The sequence below is a fragment of the Bombus vancouverensis genome, chromosome 14 (assembly GCF_051014615.1).
Source record: "Bombus vancouverensis nearcticus chromosome 14, iyBomVanc1_principal, whole genome shotgun sequence".
In the NCBI taxonomy this organism is placed as follows: domain Eukaryota; kingdom Metazoa; phylum Arthropoda; class Insecta; order Hymenoptera; family Apidae; genus Bombus; species Bombus vancouverensis.
In genome coordinates, this window is record NC_134924.1 from 5,276,258 (window position 1) to 5,296,374 (window position 20,117).

At 35.2% G+C, this 20,117-nt stretch overlaps 1 protein-coding gene across 3 annotated transcripts in view; it reads right to left on the reverse strand.

Moving 5' to 3' along the window:
- Myo81F (unconventional myosin 81F) overlaps positions 1-6,410 on the reverse strand; it is a 51,031-nt gene extending 44,621 nt beyond the window's left edge. For all 3 annotated transcript variants that reach the window (XR_013059989.1, XM_033339037.2, XM_033339036.2), the window contains exon 1: positions 6,124-6,410. Coding sequence is in view for 2 of the 3 variants with exons in the window: in XM_033339037.2 (XP_033194928.1) it covers positions 6,124-6,148 (25 nt within the window). In the remaining variant the exon portion in view is untranslated. The remainder of the gene's footprint in view (positions 1-6,123) is intronic.
- Between the last annotated feature and the right edge of the window lie 13,707 nt (positions 6,411-20,117).

Consider the following 20,117-nt stretch of genomic DNA (forward strand, 5'->3'; position numbering starts at 1 on the left):
GAATATAATTTACGGGAAAGGGAGACGTAACACGCGGCTAGAATATTCTAATGTAAAAGGAAGGACACGGAGAGGGTGGCATATTTATCAGTCTAGCATAATTATTCATCTCGCTCCTATCTACTTCGAATAACGAATGAAATCTAAAATCATCTCTTACTCAATTCCTTTGATTACAAAACTGGAAAAGAATAAAGTCAACAAAATAAATATACCCGAAGAATATAGATTTTCTGAAACGAGAATATAACGAGAATGAGAAATAGATTATTATATTTCTTTCTTATAAATCGTAAAATGTATTGGGTTTCGTAGAATCCTTGTTCTCGCGTATCACTGTAAACGAACTCTACATTACGAAACAAACATGGCGTCCGTCATGTAAGCGATACATATCGATAAACATACCGCTACTAACATAAATAAAAACAGTTTCGGGGAACGATTTTACGAGCTATTTACAACTGTACATATAAAAATCGAAAGGAGAACGTAATAAAATCGAACGAACGAAATTGCTTTCAAGAGCTATGCGATGTTATTATCCGGAGATACAAGACGATTTTAACGAGCAACTTCACAAGATATGTCTTTTTTATATTCAATTAGAAACGATCGAATTCGTTTGGTAATTGCAGTTTCCTTCATCACATATTTACGTTTCTCCGTAGGAGCCAGGCTTATTTAATTTTCTTCTTTCGTTTCTCCGCTTGTCCTTCCCGCTGTGTGTCTCCCTTTTACGGTGCGCCACCTTCAAGGTACTTCATACTGTCGATCGAGGCCAAAACTTTCGTGCAACGATCCAACAGTATAGTTCCCGAGGAGTTCCCAGGGAGGTCGATGACACGCAACAACGGGAGGAAATAATTAACTCACTGCATTATCATATTCAGAACATCGGTGGTATATTAACCTGGCCGAAAAACGTTCAGTCTTGCCGAACGTATACTTCTTACTTTCTATATATCGCTACTTGGCATCGATAGTGGTACAGTTCAAAAAATGTCAAATGAGTCATTTCAACGACATTATAAGGCTGACTTAAGGTAAGATATGCCACTATTCATGAAAGCAGCCTTCCGCTTGCAGCGTCACAAAACAACTGAAGATGAGCCGGTGTTGTTGAAAAACTAAGGCCAGGTTAATAGCGGCATACGTAATAAGTTAGCTCTCTGATGCAAAACTGATGGAATTAGAAATATATTGTTTTACATGATAAAAATAGAAATATAATATAGATTCAACAACTTCTATTCGATGAAAGCAAATTTGAAAATTTGTTAGTTGTCACTATCGTTGCCAAGCAATGATATGTAAAATTAATCTCATCCTTTATTAATTGTGATATACCACGGGATTTCAATTATTCTTAAAATCGATTTGATCGAAGCAAAGGATATAGCGTTGAATTTTGCGATTCAATTGTATAATGTCTAATGTATTTTCTTTATTCAACTAAAGGTCTTTTTATATACGAGGATCATAGATTATTTGGTTATTATAAGAAAATGCTGCGACTTAAGATGATTGTGAAACTGATATAAAAGATTCATGATGATTAATAGATTAGATTTTTAATGCAAAAATGTATATAATATCAAAAATGTGGTACTCGATGCAATATTTAATAAGTAAAATAAATCTCTAAGTTCCATTTCATGCGATTCATTGACCAAATTGATTATTGTATTTGTTAAATAAACATTGTTCTAGCATGATTACAAAACTATTACTCTAAAGAAAAAGGCCTCATATACATAATTTTACAACATAAATCATAATTGTGTATAATCGAAAAATCATATCAAAAGATGTTCCACAATTTTTTTTTGCTTTCTACATCTAAAATATCAAACAAATACAAGGTTGTATTAAATATTTCAACACTAAATGTCTACACATTTTGAAGGATTCTGATTTTGAGTTTTCGAGTAAAATATATATTTTGACGTTTACATCCGGTGATTCATTGGGAGAGCACGAAATTCCGAGGAAACCTGCTTTTACCAAGATGTTGTCGTGACTCACTCGTTCGAGATGTCCACGATATACCTGTGCACACTGTAAAAGTTTCTCAGACGGACTACATATTTGAGTCACTGTTGATCGAATTTCGGAGAACCTACGTATTCCAGGAGTTACTGCTCCTAGGCTATTAAAAAGCTATTAAAGCTGGGGGAAATTTATACGAGATATCTCCTGTTAATTTCACCAAAGAGATCTCTCTGATCGATCGTAACTATTAGTTCGATGACACACATAGTACGTGAAGTTGGTTTCTTAGAAGAATGCGTTGCAACTATCTATGGTATCATAGTCAACTGATTCTTTATCAATTAACCTCCAACCTTTTAATATTGTATCACGCTCGTGACATCAATTGCAGTTACGATTTAATAAAGACAGATTACTTATGTAACAAAAGGTTTGACTCAAACCCAGAATTTGATATCCATTCCTCGGATGGAGGATTTTTAGATACAGTGAGAAACAAAAGCATTCGTACAGTAGGAATGAAATTTTATTTCTATGTTATTAAATATGTATACAGAAATATATCTAATTGTATATTACACACAACTATAGCAATAAATGTAAACAAAAGCTAATTACATTTATTACTGTAAGTATCTATGTATAATGTACAGTTGCATATATTTGAATGTACATATTTAATAATATAGAAAATACTGCTCTTTTTATTTCTATATTTCAATTCTATTAATGTTTCAGTCTCTTACTGTATACGTTATGTACATTTCAATATGTTCAAAATGTTATTTCAAAATGTTACATTTCAATACTTTACTAATAGAAGAACTGTAAGAGGTTAGGAATGCACTATGAATGTGTAAATGTACACTGTTAACGGGCTAGAATTAAATGTATGAATAGAACAAGTTGAGACAAAGGATGAATCTCTATTTTAGGTATTTCGGTAAAATAAGCTTAAACAAGTATTCTAATAAAAATGCGTCGCGCGTACAAAGCAAATGCCATCATCCAATTAGTCGTCCTGCGACTTCCAATGCTCATAAAATACGAGAGGAGTTTTGCCTGGATATTCGTTCGAGTTTCGCTTCTCGCGGTTTTTCATTTTACAACCCGAGATTATTAAGGAGACGGATTTCAGTTCCAACTTGTATTGTTCTACGAAAGAATCTTTTTTCATTGGCTATCTACAGATACAAAATAATACAAATTGTCCACGTTTTCAATCCGATTTGCAATTAAATTACCTCGCTTTTTTATTTTTAGTTCTCTAGAGTTTTTTAATTTTCTAGAGTCCTTAAGATAAAGAAATATACAACTAGTGTAACACAGTATTAATTTCTCTTGGTCTCGACTCACTAGAGGCATTGTATCCTCGATCGGAAGTAACATGTATGCACACGTGTATGTGTCCCGTAAGTGGTTTTATCATACGCGACATGATAACTCAGGCCCTCGCTAATATACACACATATTGTACACACCAAACTGCCGTGAATGCTGATTGTGTACGAACGGCGAGATTGTATTGCCTGCTCTGCACAGAACTGGATCGCGTGTCACAAAAAAAAGGTCGTTTTTATGTGAAACATTTTACGAGCCCCCAACGATCTTTCGTTAGAAAGAAACATACTCACAGCATCTGGCATTCCTTTGTTCTAACTACATGATAAAAACAATATTTTTACCAATTGTTAGTATTACTTCTAGTAGCTAATATTAGGTAAAAAATAATAAGATTAATTTAAAAATTGCGCGTGCAATAGTTCCTTATATTTAACAAACGTGTATTGAAATGTTACAACGTAACGATACTTTAATTTTATATTATAAATTATGAATTTTATGAAACTTTTAGGAACAAAAATTGACAGACTTTCCTGATTGAGAAATGTGTAATGAAATCCTACCGCACAAGCAGATGACAATATTTTTATTTTAAATTAGTATAGATTATAAATTCTATAAAACTAACTAGGTACTAAGATTATAGACACTAATTTAGTGACATCGAAACTCAGTTTCCGTAAAATTGAGTAACGGAAGTAACAAGTAGAAAGGCTGATTCGAAAGTGCAGAGGAACGTGCAACCTTTATCGACCTGCACGATGGAAGGATCCAAAAGAAACGACGTGGAAGATGGAAATCCCTAGATGTATCACTGCACTGCAGGTGTACATAGTATATAGAAGAAGCAAGGCCTGATGGATTTAGAGCGGAAGAATCATCGCATACTTCGTTAATCGAGCTTCCGTGAAAAATTACTAGTGACATTTACACCTACCGTGTGTGACAAACAGATGCTAAAGGTAAACCAGAATTATGTTAAAGATTATTGCGTGGTAAGAAGCCAACGAATATCGCGATGTAAATTAAAAGGGTTGTGGAATACCAGTACAAATGGATTACCAATCACGAACGATAGAAATAAAATTAGACTTCCATTCACTTTATTTCACCTCATTGAATGTATTTTTACTACCTCTATATATAAATGAAATAAAATAAAATGTGTAATCAAAGACTATAATAATAGTAATAGAAAATCATAATGAAGTTTAAATTTCATTAAAAATATTCTGAATATAAAGAACTGTCAATTTTAATGTCTATAAATTACATAGAATTTACCGCCTACAGTTAATAAGTTAATAGTTAATTAATAAAAGTTAAGTTAATAAGTTAATTAAATAAAGAGTATTCATTTGAATAAAACCTATTACATATATTATAAAAATCCAGAAAATTATTATTGACAACTGTATCCTGACAGTAGAAGTACCAAGGTATAGAATTTGTACCAAATAAATTAAAATGAAAGTGAATCTATAAAATTTCTATGAAAAATAACGAATTCATTATATTGACAACTACAATGTTGTAGTTCCAGCATTAAAAATACGTTACAGTCAACCATCTTGGGAAACGTGCAGAATGGTGTTCAGCCAATTTTTTCTCTTTGCTTTCGTCCCCTCAATTTCATGCAGAAAAACATGCGTGTTGAGAAGGGCACGCGCGAGTAAGATTACGCCAAGTGTCGATCGATGGGACATCGAACGAACGGTTTAAAAGCCACCACGAACTTGACATCGGCCTCACGCAAGCTCCAGAGCTTATCCCCCAGAACAATCGGTCAATGCTACTCCACCCAGACTTGACAAGCTTTACTTAAAAACGTGATCAAACTATAAACTACTTTGCAGCCTCATATCTAGTTAGTAGTTATATTCACATATAATTATATTATAACATACAAATTTCCTGTCTATAAATTTATTCCTTCAAAATACCACAGTTTATGGTTATAAATTACCGAGATTTTACTTTCACCGAACACCTTTTGAATAATGGATGAAAAACAAGGAAAAGGTCTTACAGTGTTTGAGTATTCTTAGTTGTATAAAAATGTCGCAGAACCGTGTCACGAAATATAAAAGTATTATAATAATAGACAAGCGATTTGACTCTGTTCTTACTAGTGTATACATGTCTATATCACGTAGAAACATATATTCATATATGTATTTCTTGCCCACATAATTTGAATGAATTTTGTTCGAACTTTGTTTTATATGTCAGGCTGTAATTCGTATATAAATATGTATATAATATTTGTATGTATGTATGTATGTGTGTGTGTATGTGTGTGTGCGGGTATATAATATTTAAATAAAACTTGGTTGAACAGAACAAAAATATATTTGAAGTTCTGTGATGAAAAACGGTATTTTGTTGACAAAAACATCGAACTTTTGTGATTCTTGTCGAGAAGTCAAAAGATACGATTCTATTAAATTTTACATGTTTACACGCAAAACTGTAATAGCTGATCCCTTCTAATTTCTTTGATCTCTATCGTGGAAGAAGTGTGATCTATCATGTAATACGACCTTACAAGTGTACCATTATTCCTATTATTATTATTATTATTACTATTATAGAGTTGCACCACCCACCATGCACCGTATTGGTGCACCATGGATATTACGTGTGCACGTTTTCACCTCTAGGGTACGCAACGATTCCGAGACTTGTATTATCCTGCTTTATCAGATCGAAAATTCGCAGGAAACGTAGTTATATATTATAGAAACAAAACGTGTGGTTGAAAGGAACGGTTAGGAAACTTACCCTGTGTGAAGTGCTTAGCAACCATGATGTGCGTGGTTCACGGCTCAGAACATTATTCTCCACCCCCTCGAACGAAGCTGCTACAGGGTAACGATATATCCGGCAAGGAAAACCTTCACTTTTCACGCACGCGGTAACGAGCGTCGACGAAACGTATTCTCTGTCAAAATCACATGTTCGCGAACTGTCTGTCGTTCCTTCATGTACTAGGGTGTACATACAATTGGTGATCTGTGTGCAATTTAAGACACAACTAAACAGACACGAGAGACGACACACATGCTCGACAGTTGCCACCCGACTGATATCTCGGCTTCGTTTTTCAAATGAACTAACCCTGACTCGCTGCGCCACCATGCTGCGTCCCAGGCTTGTCCTCCTGCACTGCTTTGACGATCGAAAGTCATTTCTCTACATTATCGATGATATCACAGCTGTTAGTTCGGGAGAAAGCTACGTGGCAGCACATATTCAGATACAGTATTCGTCCTCTACTTTATCGACGTAGTCAAAAATAAATTTTCAAAAGAAGTTTGATAAAATGAGTAATCAATAATTGGATACATACTTTATACAGGGTGGTTGGTAACTGGTGGTATAAGCGGAAAGGGGGTGATTCTACGCGAAAAAAGAAGTCGAAAATATAGAATAAAAATTTTTTTTTTAATTTTTCCATCGAGACAACGATCTACAGTGAGATCCGTTATAACGAGAGGTGATAAAGTGCACGCGCATCGAGCGAAAATTCAAAGTCGATTTTCTCGAAAACAAAGCCTCAAACGAAAAATTTTTATTCTATATTTTCGACTTCTTTTTTCGCGTAGAATCACCCTCTTTCCGCTTGTACCACCAGTTACCAACCACCCTGTATATGTAGAGGTTTATGTGAGTAGAGGATAGCTAGTACGTGAGGCTTAAAGGATGACATCGCTCGTTGTTGAAACCGTTGAATATATTTAAAATAATAAATTAATGTACAGCCTGTATACATTAGTCGTTAGTACAAAGTATAAATCGCAAAATAAAATCGCGGATAAATACTCGTTAACCCCTTAACCTACGATTTACGTTCGAGAATTTTCGGTCAAAAACGTAAACAAACTATTATATATTATATTATATATTATATTTGGCCCGATCATGGCACTATGTGCTATGCCCGTAGATGTAGGTTAAGGGGTTAATGCTCGTCGTGTAACTCGGTATATACTCGTAATACTCCGAGATATTGTAGGTACTTTTTGATACTCGGAGATAATCAGAGATACTGTGGAGATACTTTACGATGCTGTGTGATATTGTCGCTCGCGATCGCGTCCGTTTATTTATACTGGTCGGGGGAGAGTTTGAAAATTCAAATTCGTCTTCATTCGATGGTTGCATGTAGCGGCGACATTGTTTTGCCCGGAGTTTATTTCTCGTTATGTTTCATGCGTCAAGGTTGTGTCAGTGCCCCGAGGCAAAACAACATGAGTCACTCTCAATTTGCGTCGTCCTTTGACTCCTGCGCTGTTACATATACCTTGACAAATAAAAATATTTTGTGAATACAAAAATGTATTATATATATCAATCTGTATTTTCTACCGTATATTGCTAATCCAACTACTTCTGTTCGATTAAGTGCAATTTTTCCAGCTTCCGTAATATCACTGACCAAGGATAGGATAGATATGACATTACATGGGACTTTGTGTCTTACGTTTTTGCATACCGATTTAAAAAAAAAACAAAATGTTTCTTAAGCCACTCCATGCGATGATATCTTGTAATTAAAATATGAATATGCGTAATAATTGTTCATCCTAACACAAAATTAAACGAAGTGTTTTATATTGTAAGATAAACTTCAAGAAATACGATAACAACTTTTTAAATTTTTGAACATGATATTTTACCCAAAAAGAACTACAAGATAAAAACCTATGCCATTCTTATTCATACAAAATTCAATGAAACTATTTAATAAAGTTAACTAAAATCGTAATCGCAGCCAATCAGCTGGTATTATTTGCTATATAATAATTAATAATTGTATCACGTATAGTAATGCGATTAATAATTATATATGAAATAATACTGATTGCCCGGATCTCACCGCGAAGAGTTTGCTGCGAGTAGTCCTTATCCACGATCCCATCCACTCTTCCTTTTATGTGAAATTTGCTAATTTTGTTTTAAAAAATTTTAGAAAATTCTTCTTTTAATGCAAGTTTGCAAAACGTTTAATTCTTTGATCGTTGTGCAAAAGAAATATCAAAATAACTTTAAAAAAACCGATGTGAATAGCTAAACCTGTACCTTTTAGCAGTCATAACCAATGTCCTATTAAGTAAAGTGATATCTTAGCACATACTTTACTAATCGCAAGTATTAGTATACCTATTGATTACATTCCGAGAAAGGCTAACAAGCTTTGCTTTATTTGGAATTTTACATTTTAAGGCTCATGTAATATGAATAAAATAACACATTTACAATAAGGTAATTAAAAAATAAATGCAGTCAAAGGTATTTGATTAATATTAAATGTCTGTATATAAGTGTCTTAATACTTATGTCCGGTAGTGTACGTGTGAAGATATTTATATTTTCGACCAGTCGCGGGGAGACGCGATTGCGAGGAAGCGCGTCAACTGGAGTCGTAAATTCTCGTTACGATTATAATAATCGACACCACGAACAGGTGGATCCCCTTATTTCTTGTGAGATAATAGGGATGATTGATGTGGTATAACACTGCGATTAACAGGTTATAAATTCTACATTTCCAACAACATAATACAATAAAAAGTTACGCCGTTACGTGTGATATAAATGTTGTAGACGATTGTTTGACGGATGAAGACCCGATAGAGAGACGGTGACTGATCTGTAGGTGAGATCAAGTATCCGTGTATTGGTGGACTCCCGACATCACGGAGCTGAGGGCGAGATGTGTCCGGGCCCGAAGACGGTACCAGAGGGACACTCACGGAGGACATAGTTTCCCGGGACGGCGTGGCGTTGACGGTGTCTCTGGACATCGTTCAACTCCATGCCGCGGGACAGGATAGTGGCGGTCCTGGAACACTTCGAGGTTCTCAGCTACCTCGTTCTGCTGATCCGCGCCTACCTCGATGACAGGTGGGTATACTACGCCAGCAGGGAGGGGGAGGAAAGGCGGACCGTCGAGCGCGGCGTCTTGCAGGTCTCGGTGTTGGGACCATCGCGTACGACGAGGTACTGCGCTGCCTGCTGCCTCCGGTCGCGGCCATAGTGTGCTACGCGGACGACACTCTGGTCTTGGTCAGAGGTTGCGAGTGGCACAAGACGTGCATTGGCGAAGTCGCAACGGCCTGCGTGATTCGTGCTGTGCGCGGACTGGACCTGAGGGTCTTCCCTGCGAAGTCGGAGGCCATCTGGTTCTACGACAAGAACAGGCGAGGGACTCCTCCGCCCGGTCTGAGCATAAGCATGGCAGGCGAAATCGTCGGGGTGATCGTCGACTCCCTGATTTCGAAGGTGTCGGCAGCTGCCGACGTCTTGTGCGGCCTGCTGCCGAACATCGGAGTGGTGGGAGTCGCGGTGCGCCGATTATACGAGGGTGTCGTTCGGTCCTGAGTGATGTACGGGGCCCCGGTATGGACGGACGATCTGATGGCGAGTCGTCGCAGCATCCTGCTCCTCAGGAGGTTGCACAGGGTAACCGCCATCAGAATCGTCAGGGGATACCGAACGGTGTCCCACGCGTCGGCGGCCGTCCTGGCCGCGATTCCTCCGTGGTAGCTTCGGGCGTTGGTACTCAAGAGGAGATACACCCACATGGGAGCGCTGGACCCGGGAGAGGACTCGGCTGAGCAGACGGCTCCAAACGACCTAGGAACCGCCGAGGAGGACGCGTGGGATCAGTGGCGATCCCAGCTGATCAACGAGGGGGGCGAACATCGAGGCGCGGAGGCGGTCCTCCCAAATTGGGAGACATGGAGAAGCCGCCTCCCGCTCACCTACAGGATGACCCAGGTACTCACGGGACACGGCGTGTTCGGCGAGTCCTGATGAAAATCGGACAGGAGAAGACAGGGACACGGCGCAGCACACGCTGGAGTTTTGTCCGACGTAGGAGCTGTTCCGCTACACCCTGCGTCTCGTCATAGGCGAGAGATTGACCCGCTCGGCGATCGTAGAAACGATGCTGCCTAGGGGCAATGGCCCCCTAGCGCCAAACTCAACAGTTAGGGGAATTTTTAGGACTGGCTCGATCAAGAGGACGCGGGAGGGGGGTGCAACGGAAAGATAATTCGTAAGAGGTCTTCGAAGCGCTCCTGTCACACGCGTAGGATGGTCATCGTGGAGTTTTAGTCGGTAAGAGTCCGACACTACTCTGCTGTTATTATTAGCAGCAGCAGAGTGTCCATGAGGATTTCTCCATATGCAAAAAAAAAAAGAGGTGAGATCAAGTACGAGTAGATACGTTGATGTTGCTCGAATGTAGTAGAAACCGTCCGAAATGTTGATTGTTCCGTTGATGACTTGGCAGCTGTCGACTTGATGCCGGAGTATTGACTGAACTAACGTCGTAGAAACAGTGGAGTTGACTATCTTAGTATTGGCGAAGAAGTGAAGTCCGTTCTCGTGTTATTACGGAGGAAAGCTCGGTGTTGGTGTGCATTTTGAACTAAGAACGCGGATTCGTTGTTCACACTTTTCATTAGGAAAGTGAGGGTAACGATCCGCGATGCCCATTGGTTATAGCCAACGTTAACAACTGAAGATAGGAGGAGAAAGTCTCCTGCCAACGAGACTCATGTTGTCATTGTTTATGGGAAAAATCTGCTTTTCCTTTAGACAAATGTCCACTTTCTCCGTCATTTGTAAGAACGTGCAATAAACCTAAGGACTATCTTAAGGACCATCCATAAACCGGAAATACTTACAGAATTAGAGTTTAAGTTAAGAAGATTCTATTTATGGTGGTTCCTTAGGTCTATTGAGGGTCTGCATAACGGCATGCGGACTCTTGACGGCCAGACAATGAAGGACGTCGCACGGACCATCTCACCCGACATAACAATATCATTTTAAAAATACTCTATCTATCTACAAGCATTCAAAGCAATCAAAGCATTGAAACCATCCCATCTATTTCAAAAAAGTCTGTACCTAGGTACCTACATTATTTATGAACCCATACAAATACATAAATATAATAAAAGAACAGGAGGAGAAATATTTTATAAAATGGTTATTTTATTTTCCTTTATTATTTATATTTTTATTTTCCTTTATTTCGTTTTATTTTATTTTATTTTTTAGAAAAATTTAAACATTTATTTATGGGAATCTTATATAAAAATGTAAATATCATAGAGGGAAGTAATGGGAAATTGTATATAGAGCACTATGTGAAATATAAGTGTATTTTGATCGACCTCACGATGGACTCTGAAACAGACAAATTATAAAAAGATTAGTAGGATTTTCTATGAGGAAAAGGATGCTCGAGCATCGTTTATTCGTATTTGCCTCTTCTCTTATAGATTATATTATCTCTTTTCTTTAGTTATTTTCTTTAATCCATGTCTTTCTGGCCATATTCATTCGATACTATTAAAAATTCCGTATGAGTATCTTATGGTTCCTGAAGTTAATAATTCTAGAACATACATATTTATTGGTTTAGTACTTAAAAAAAAAAGCTGAAAGAAAGACGTATTAGGGAAAAAGATATCAATCTAATTTTAAAAACTTGAATTTAAACTTAATTTTGACTTTAAATTGAATGAAATACTAAAATAAAAAGAAAAGCCATTGAAATCATTATTTATTTCTCATTTATTTCTTAACAGCCAATGACATTTTATTTAATAAAAATCTTAACTGTACTAACCATACTGAGCAATAACGAAATTATGTTAGATATTTAAAATGAAAACTACAGTAACGAACATTCATATTATTAGTTTTAAAAAGATAAATTGAATATTGTTACTTATGTATATCTTATAGCATTAATCAGTTTCAAACAAATTAAAGGTGTGATAATTTACAGAAATATTATGTATTTCTGCTAACAAATCCTCAAACTGTGTTATTCAAATATTCCATAACAACATTTCTTTTACTTCCCTTTTTATACAATATTTTTTCTTTTTTTTTTATTCAGTTGTTTACATTCACAATTTGTCTGATTTGGACATTTGGTAGAATTGTTTGGCTGTTTGATTATCATGTGTATGGCTACCCCCAGCGGGGTACCATCTTCGTGTTTGTTATATTCTTTTTTTATACAATATGAAATTATTTGATGAAATCGTTTAAAAATGGAAACCATCCCTTTTAAAAAATACTGATTATTAGTAAACAACATATCTTAGTAGTATTTTCGATCACAAACACTCTAATAATAAGGAGCGCTGAGAAAGAGTAAAAAGTTATTCATTTAATGTAACCCGATTATCGCGAGTGGAATATCCATTCTATTATGTAATTCTAGTTTACTATACGTAGCTATGAAATAGAAAATTCTCAAAACAAATTGCAATGAGTGCTTCCTCATGTGTGTAATATTAATTAATTTACTATTTATAGAAAAAGCAAGAAAAAAGGATGGAAACTCCCGAATGAATTATTTGCACAACGTTAATAACTATTAATCTATGCACTCAGATTTATATGATCGCAACACTAATAACGGTTCAGTGTAGTAAAAGGTTATTATCATATAAAAGGTTATTGATGACACTGCGTCAGATGATCCAGGAACAGGAACGTATTTCACAGTCTCGTGGAAGGAGATTGGGAATGATATAGGCGCAACACTATTTGAAAAAACTTGATCATTCATTAAGGGAGTGTCCTGAATTAGAATGTTCTAAAACAGCGTCTTTTTGTGATTTCTTTTAGAAGGGAAAGAAAGAAATGAAGTTATTGAATTTTGAGGTATGGTTTTATATACATTGAATTTCATACTATTTTCTGCCTTTTTTCTTAGTTCATCGAGAAGAAGAATATATAATAATTTAATCCTTTTTTGGTTTTTTGTTTCGGTCAAGAATGACGAGGCGGATCCTTCCCGCCGATTGAAAACTGCAGCCCATGAAATAGGCTTAGAAATCCGTTATAATTTTTTTTTTATTTTAAAAAAAATGTTGTTGTATTCGTTAAATATATATAGAACCATACCTCGAAATTCAATAACTTCATTCCTTTCTTTCCCTTCTAAAAAAAATCACAAAAGGACGGTGTTTTAGAACATTCTAATTCAGGACACCCCCTTAACACAACCCTAGCTAGAAAACTAATTAAAACAATCGCGATGAAAGGCCGCAATACTAATTTTTAAAACAACAATAAAATAAATATCTATACATAAAGAAAATGCTACTTCAAATATTGTACTACTACAGACTGCAATACTACAAAATTAATGAACCGTCAACATTTCTAAATCCAACTTTAAATGAGAGAAGGAAATAAGAAATGTAAGAAATTCTAACAATTTATAATCAAAATTGCTAAACATAATCGCCATGTCGTAATTCGCAACACTAAAATAAACACGATTATCATTGTTTCACAACTTTAATTCAAACCGTAACCAGTCTCTCGCCACTAAATCAAACCGTAACCAGTCTTTCGCTAATAAAAAGCAGCGAAACTTTTCCGCAATTCTAATTCAACCCGTAATTAATCTTTCGCAACACTAATAAAGAAGACGTGTTTTACCCAATATAGTGGTGGGCTGATATATACGTATCAATCGAAATGTGTCCCTCTAATTTTTCGAAGCTTTCCTCGAAATCAAATAATCATAATTTGCACAAAAGAAGACTAAAATATTAAAACAAATGTATAAAAAGAACAAATTATATCAAAGTAATGCAATAATTGAGGTTAAATTGCTTTTGGAAGCTCATTGTACATGCTACCAGCAAATGTAGCAACTAAAAGACTGATTGAAGAAAAAAAGATAATCTAACAATTGATTATAATAAATTATAACAAATAATTGAATACCTTACGTATAAGGTACGAAAACGTATGTTTGTTCGACCAGTCGCGAAGAGACGCGATAGTGAGGAAGCGCGTCAACGGTTGCGATTCGAATAATTGACGTCACAAATAGATCGATCGTCTGATTTCTGTTAGGATAATAGGGATGGTTGAGTGAGTATAACACTGTGCTAAACAGGTTATAATATATATTTCCAAGAACTATATACAGAAGATATTTACCCTGTTGCGTAAGGTATAAGAGAAGAAGTCCGAGATGTTGACTGTTCTGTAGTTGTAGCTTTTTTTTTTATTTATTTATTAAAATTTACAATCAATTCTCGCATTGAGAATTTTCAGTAATGTAGTTGTAGCTCAAGCGAAGTCCGGTGACAATGCTGTTGCAAATGAAAACTCTTGGTGGTGATCGCCCCGGTGGAATCCTGGGAAACATGAGAAAACCCACGTTTCCCTTATTTTTACCTGATAGAGCAATAACCATAAGGAACCTTTTGAATCGAAGATGTTTTAAGCCGCTTACAGTCCTTAACGGTAAATCCAGAAACCTTGTTTTATGACCGTTTATTAGGATTTTTGCGACCCGCTTAATTATATGTGCACAGCTGGTGGACGCCTCGACCGTAGAGAGTCACCGGAGGTAACAACGTACCTTAATTGAATGAAGTTAACAAGAGAGTGAGTTGGGTGATGTAGTAGGAAAAGGACACCTGTCGCGAAGTAATACAATATGTATACACAAAGCCCGTCTATCCACTCCGATTTTCGTCAGCAGATGACCCCCCGGTCAAGTTCGGTTGGCAAGGAGTGGGGGAAGGCTCGTCGACAAGTCGATCGTACACAAACAAGAATTGTCGAGGAAAGGATATGTTTACAATAGTTTGACATTATGTCCGAAGTAAAAAAAATAATACTTTAGATTAGAAAATAAACACGCGTGAGCTAACTGTAACTCAGGTGAACAAAATTTAAAATAGAACATCGTAAAATTATTATTACCATAAAATCGATGGATTATCGAACCAGATTTCGTTAATCTATACTCCGATATATACAAGAAAAGGGAAGAAAGGAGAGAAAATGAAAAAGAAAGTAAAATCGAGATAATAAGGGAATTATCAAGAGGAAAGAAGAAAAGGAAAATGATCGAAGGGAGTAAAACAGAAAAGAATTTCATTCTAATTATTAAGGACATAACCTAACAAACAAACACTCACCACACTAAAGAAATAAATCAATCAAATTCGAAGATGTTATCCCACTGGGGGTAGCCATCTACATGTTATATTATTATACCACTAAGCTATAATATTTTACCAAATGTCCTACTGGACAAATTGTAAAATGTAGATAAATAAATAAAAAAAAAAAAAAAGAATTCTAATTATTCGACCGTTCGCGGAGAGACACGATCGCGAAGCGCGCCAACGAGGATTGTAAATTCCCGTTGCGATTTGATAATTGACGCCAGGAATTGGTCGATCCCCTATTTCGGTTAGGATAATAGAGGTAGCTGAACTGATGATAACACTTAGTTAACAAATTAAAATATGCACTTTATTCCAACAACTTCTTAGATGTAAATAGTTACGCGTGGTGCGTGTAGATGCATTCTCAGCGACATGTAAATAGTAAGTTAAAATTGATGACTGATCAGTGAATGAAAAACCAATCAAAAGATGGTGACTGATCTAAGTATGAAAAGCTAATCAGGATATTAACGGTCAACAGATGAAAAACCAGTGAAGTTCGGTGACGACGAAACGTCCTGCATGCCACAGCTATCGAAATACTAACCGACGTGACACTGTCGCAGAGGAAAACTATTGAAAGGTGTTGGTCATCCCAGTAACGGTCGTTCGCGGGTGGAAATGGCCATTGAACACGAGAAAAGCCCGACCTTGCTATTTTCTACCTGACTGAATAATAACCATAAGGAACGTCTCGACTTGAAAATATTTTATAACAGTTAAGGACCTTAACGGTAAAATAAAAATGCTTAGTTCTATGGCAGTTCCTTAGGATTATTACGGTCCGACTAATTTGCACAGGTAGTGGCCGTCTTGACCGAGGGATGGATTCTGATTTATGTAGAGTCACCAGATGTAACACCAATGATACGTGATTTATGCTTTTTGACGTAAATGGCTTTGATTAAAAATTAATAACTGTCTATCCACGTCGAAAAACAACAAATTGATATAAATATAAAATGAAACAAATTAATATAATGAATAAAGAAGATTCTCGCCATTTTAAAGCAATAACATATCGATGTATGCTAAATTTTCCACATTTATGACGATATCTCTGCAGTTGTTTCCACTTTTCGATATGACAACGTGCGAAATGATATGAATTCAATTTTTAATTCCTATCTTTGCCACCAGGGCGCAAACGACTCAGGTACGTATTATGTTCTATTAGTACTCTGATACTGCATTCTTCCGATTCTTATTTTCACACAAAATTCCATAATTCATGAACAAAATTTTGAACTCTACGTAATTTATTCGATTCTTACTAATAAACTATATATTGTATTATAGTAAAATACAAGATTTCATAGTTATATAGATATCTTATTGCTAGGTAGTATTAATTTATGACGTAATTGGAATAATGTTTCCTAAATATTATTACTTAAAAAGCGATATAAGTATTATTATTTCCGAATATTACTGTTTGAAAAGTGATACCTTCAGCCGGAGCCATTACATATATGTAAGAATACACAATTTTTTATTTACACACACACATACACACGTACAAGGCAACGAATAAGCTAATAACAACACCATAGGACACCGTGGGACATTGGAAAATGTAAACCTTAATATTAGTATATTTGTGAAAGTATAATACTTGATCGATATTTATCCACAGAAGCAAGTTTTAGTTGATCTATTTCTCTTTTTATTGGGCGTAATTTGTCTGTTTGACTTATCCATAAATTATATTACGATTTTCTGAGGCAGAAGTGTATCCAAGTGCAATATTTTATAGTTCGTTTGCGATTATACCATAACTATTCTTTCTATATTTTATTTGTAATTTCATTGTAGACTTTAGTTTTAATTAAAATCGCTACTATATTGAATTGGTAACGTCGTACGTGACATGTAACACAAAAATGAAAATGGGTCGGATGAGCTCCAAAACATGGGACACGAACAAATATTATATGTCATGTCTGTATCTCGTCTGTAATATGTTTAATATGGTTTATATAGTATATAAAGATTAACATAAAATACCATAGAGTCTAGGTTATGATAATATAGATAGAATAGATAGATAGATATAGATAGAATAAGATGTATAAATCACAAAGGTCTAAGTTATAACAATAAATAAATATGATACAGTACAGTTTTCCAATTAAAAACTAAGAAAATAATAAAAATGGTAAAATAGACAATGGTCAAAATGATGATGCAATCTTACTCGTTACATAACACCAAATATTGAAATTCACTAGAATTCTCTATGAATATTTTTAGTTCTCAGTTTAAACGTTATGAATGGCAACGTGGCTTTTCTTAGATTCGACTAAAGTTTATACAAAAGTAAGTATGAGTAATACAGATTCTAAAAATGTATCAATGAAATATATACTCAAACGAATTCGTTCAATATTCCAAAATTGATGCATATGTTTCTTGTGAGACTTGATTACATTACGGTTGTAACTAAGTGTACATTTAAGTATGTTGTACTTATTAAGTATATTGTAGAATTACAGACTAATCTTCTAGAATGCTGTTGGCGTTGTAACATAGTGATAACAGATTTTTATTAATCACCCTTGCAACGCATGGAACAACGGTAAATTCTCCGATATATCGTTCTGAATTTATCTACGTACATTTTTTGTCATTCTTAAATGATATCGAATTGTATGAATAACAATGATACGAGACGAGCAAGAATGGACAAGTGACGACCGTATGACACCATACTTGGCTTCACGGGAAGTGTCTTTGCCTAAACAGTATCAGAGGATTGACACGTTTTTCTGTAGCAGTCAGTAGTCCCGTAACATGTACATAGGCACGGTTACGTCAGTCCAATCGGCTATGAATCATTATGCACAGAGCATATCATATAACTATAACTCGTCTTTTCAAGGCCCCCATTTTATGATCAGACCACGTTCCTTGATATCAAGTGCCGGTCTTATAATTACCACAAGAGAATTCAATTGTACCCATCGTTAAATATGACCTTAAAATCTTTAATACAACTTCTAACATTTTCTAGAAAAAAATTATTTTAAACACTTACCCTTAATGTAGATTACTTAACATAAATAAATATATATATATAACTATATACATATATAACTATATAAGTATATAAATATAAAAGGTGTATAAGTTTGAAGCTTTCTTCTAATAAAGGAAATATGGAAATGATTACTTCGGTATCTGATTATTTACTTTAGAATTAAATCAATTGTCAAAATACAACTTAAAAAAACTTAAAAAGATTCTTAAAAGATCTTGGAAAAGTTGTATCTCTTTAACTGTACAGCATTAGGAAAATTAAAATAATACATTTTTTGTATCTAATAGTATCTAAAATCTAGATAACAGAGAAATTCTTATTTTCTAATTTATTCATTCCTTAAAAAATTAGTTTGATTTGTGTGTGTAATTACACACGCATTGTACAGTCTAGGAATAAAATGTATTTATAGAATCACGTATGCCGTTAACAATAAATAGTTCGTTTACACGCGACCACCAAAAACTATCAATGATTTAGCTACTTATATGCATTTAGGAAAGCAACAGGCTTTTTATTTAGAATTTAGAATTTTAAAGAAATTTAGAATGGTGGACAACTATGACTAGGATAGGATCGCAACGAGAAGGGAAAAAGGAAATTTGTTTACACCGGCACGGCTGTTGCAGATCGGTGATTCTACACGAGACAAATTACGCTCTGCGAGAGAGTTGCTGGACCCGTTTTCAGACAGGTAGTTAAATCGACACTGCAGGTCAACATGCGATGAATACTCTCTCACTCGCTCGGAAACAAAACGATTTTTCCTTTTACAAAGTTGTGCCAAGTTTCGAAAAGTCCGTTGACCGTTAACTTGTAGTGAATAAGTCTAAATAAAGTTAGATGTTTCTGCAGAATCAATTTTCATTCAAATTTCAATTTCAAAATTTCAAAATTTCAATTAATGCTTTTTTATGTATACAAATTAATATTAATTATTGTTTTTATTAATATCTGCTAACCGTATATAGTTATCTGAGATAAGTTTAAATATTCAAATTAGATTAAAGACGTTCATTTGAAGTATACTTCATATGTATATTTGCAATAATTTAGAAGTGTCTTAATATTTATAAATGGAAGTGTTATGTATACTAATGTGTTAGCACGTTAGGTGTTCGTATCTTGAAACGAGACTGAGAAATTTAATGGCCAAATAAACCATTCTATGGTTAATTAGAAAAACATTACTGTATCCCTTTTGTTCAATGAACAAGAGTGAGATGCAAATACATAACATGAAGTTTCGAGGTCCTAACGTCGATGGACTATTACATAAGATATAAACTATGGTTACAGTAATGCATGTTGTAATGAATGAAACACCTTAAGAAACTATACACATACAGTTAGGATTTAATTGATCCAACACATTTGTTTTTATCAGAACAATAGTTCGTTAGAACACGAATCAACAATAATCATTCAATAATCTTAAAGAAAGCATCTTCAATACACAGAGCTATATAGATACGTAACACAAAGCTACTTGGGTAGTTCGAGGAACCGGTGGGAATAGAAACAGTCAATTAACGAGGCAAAATCTCAGAGCCTACGCGTCACTGCTATGAATATATTATATACAATAATATACACATACGTTGAAGTATTTCTAAGGAACACTAGCGCCGCCTATGGCATATTTACTATTTACAATCGTGGGCAGTGGGCAGGTGCCTACAGTATCCTACTCTTGTCCTGAATCTGTGCCC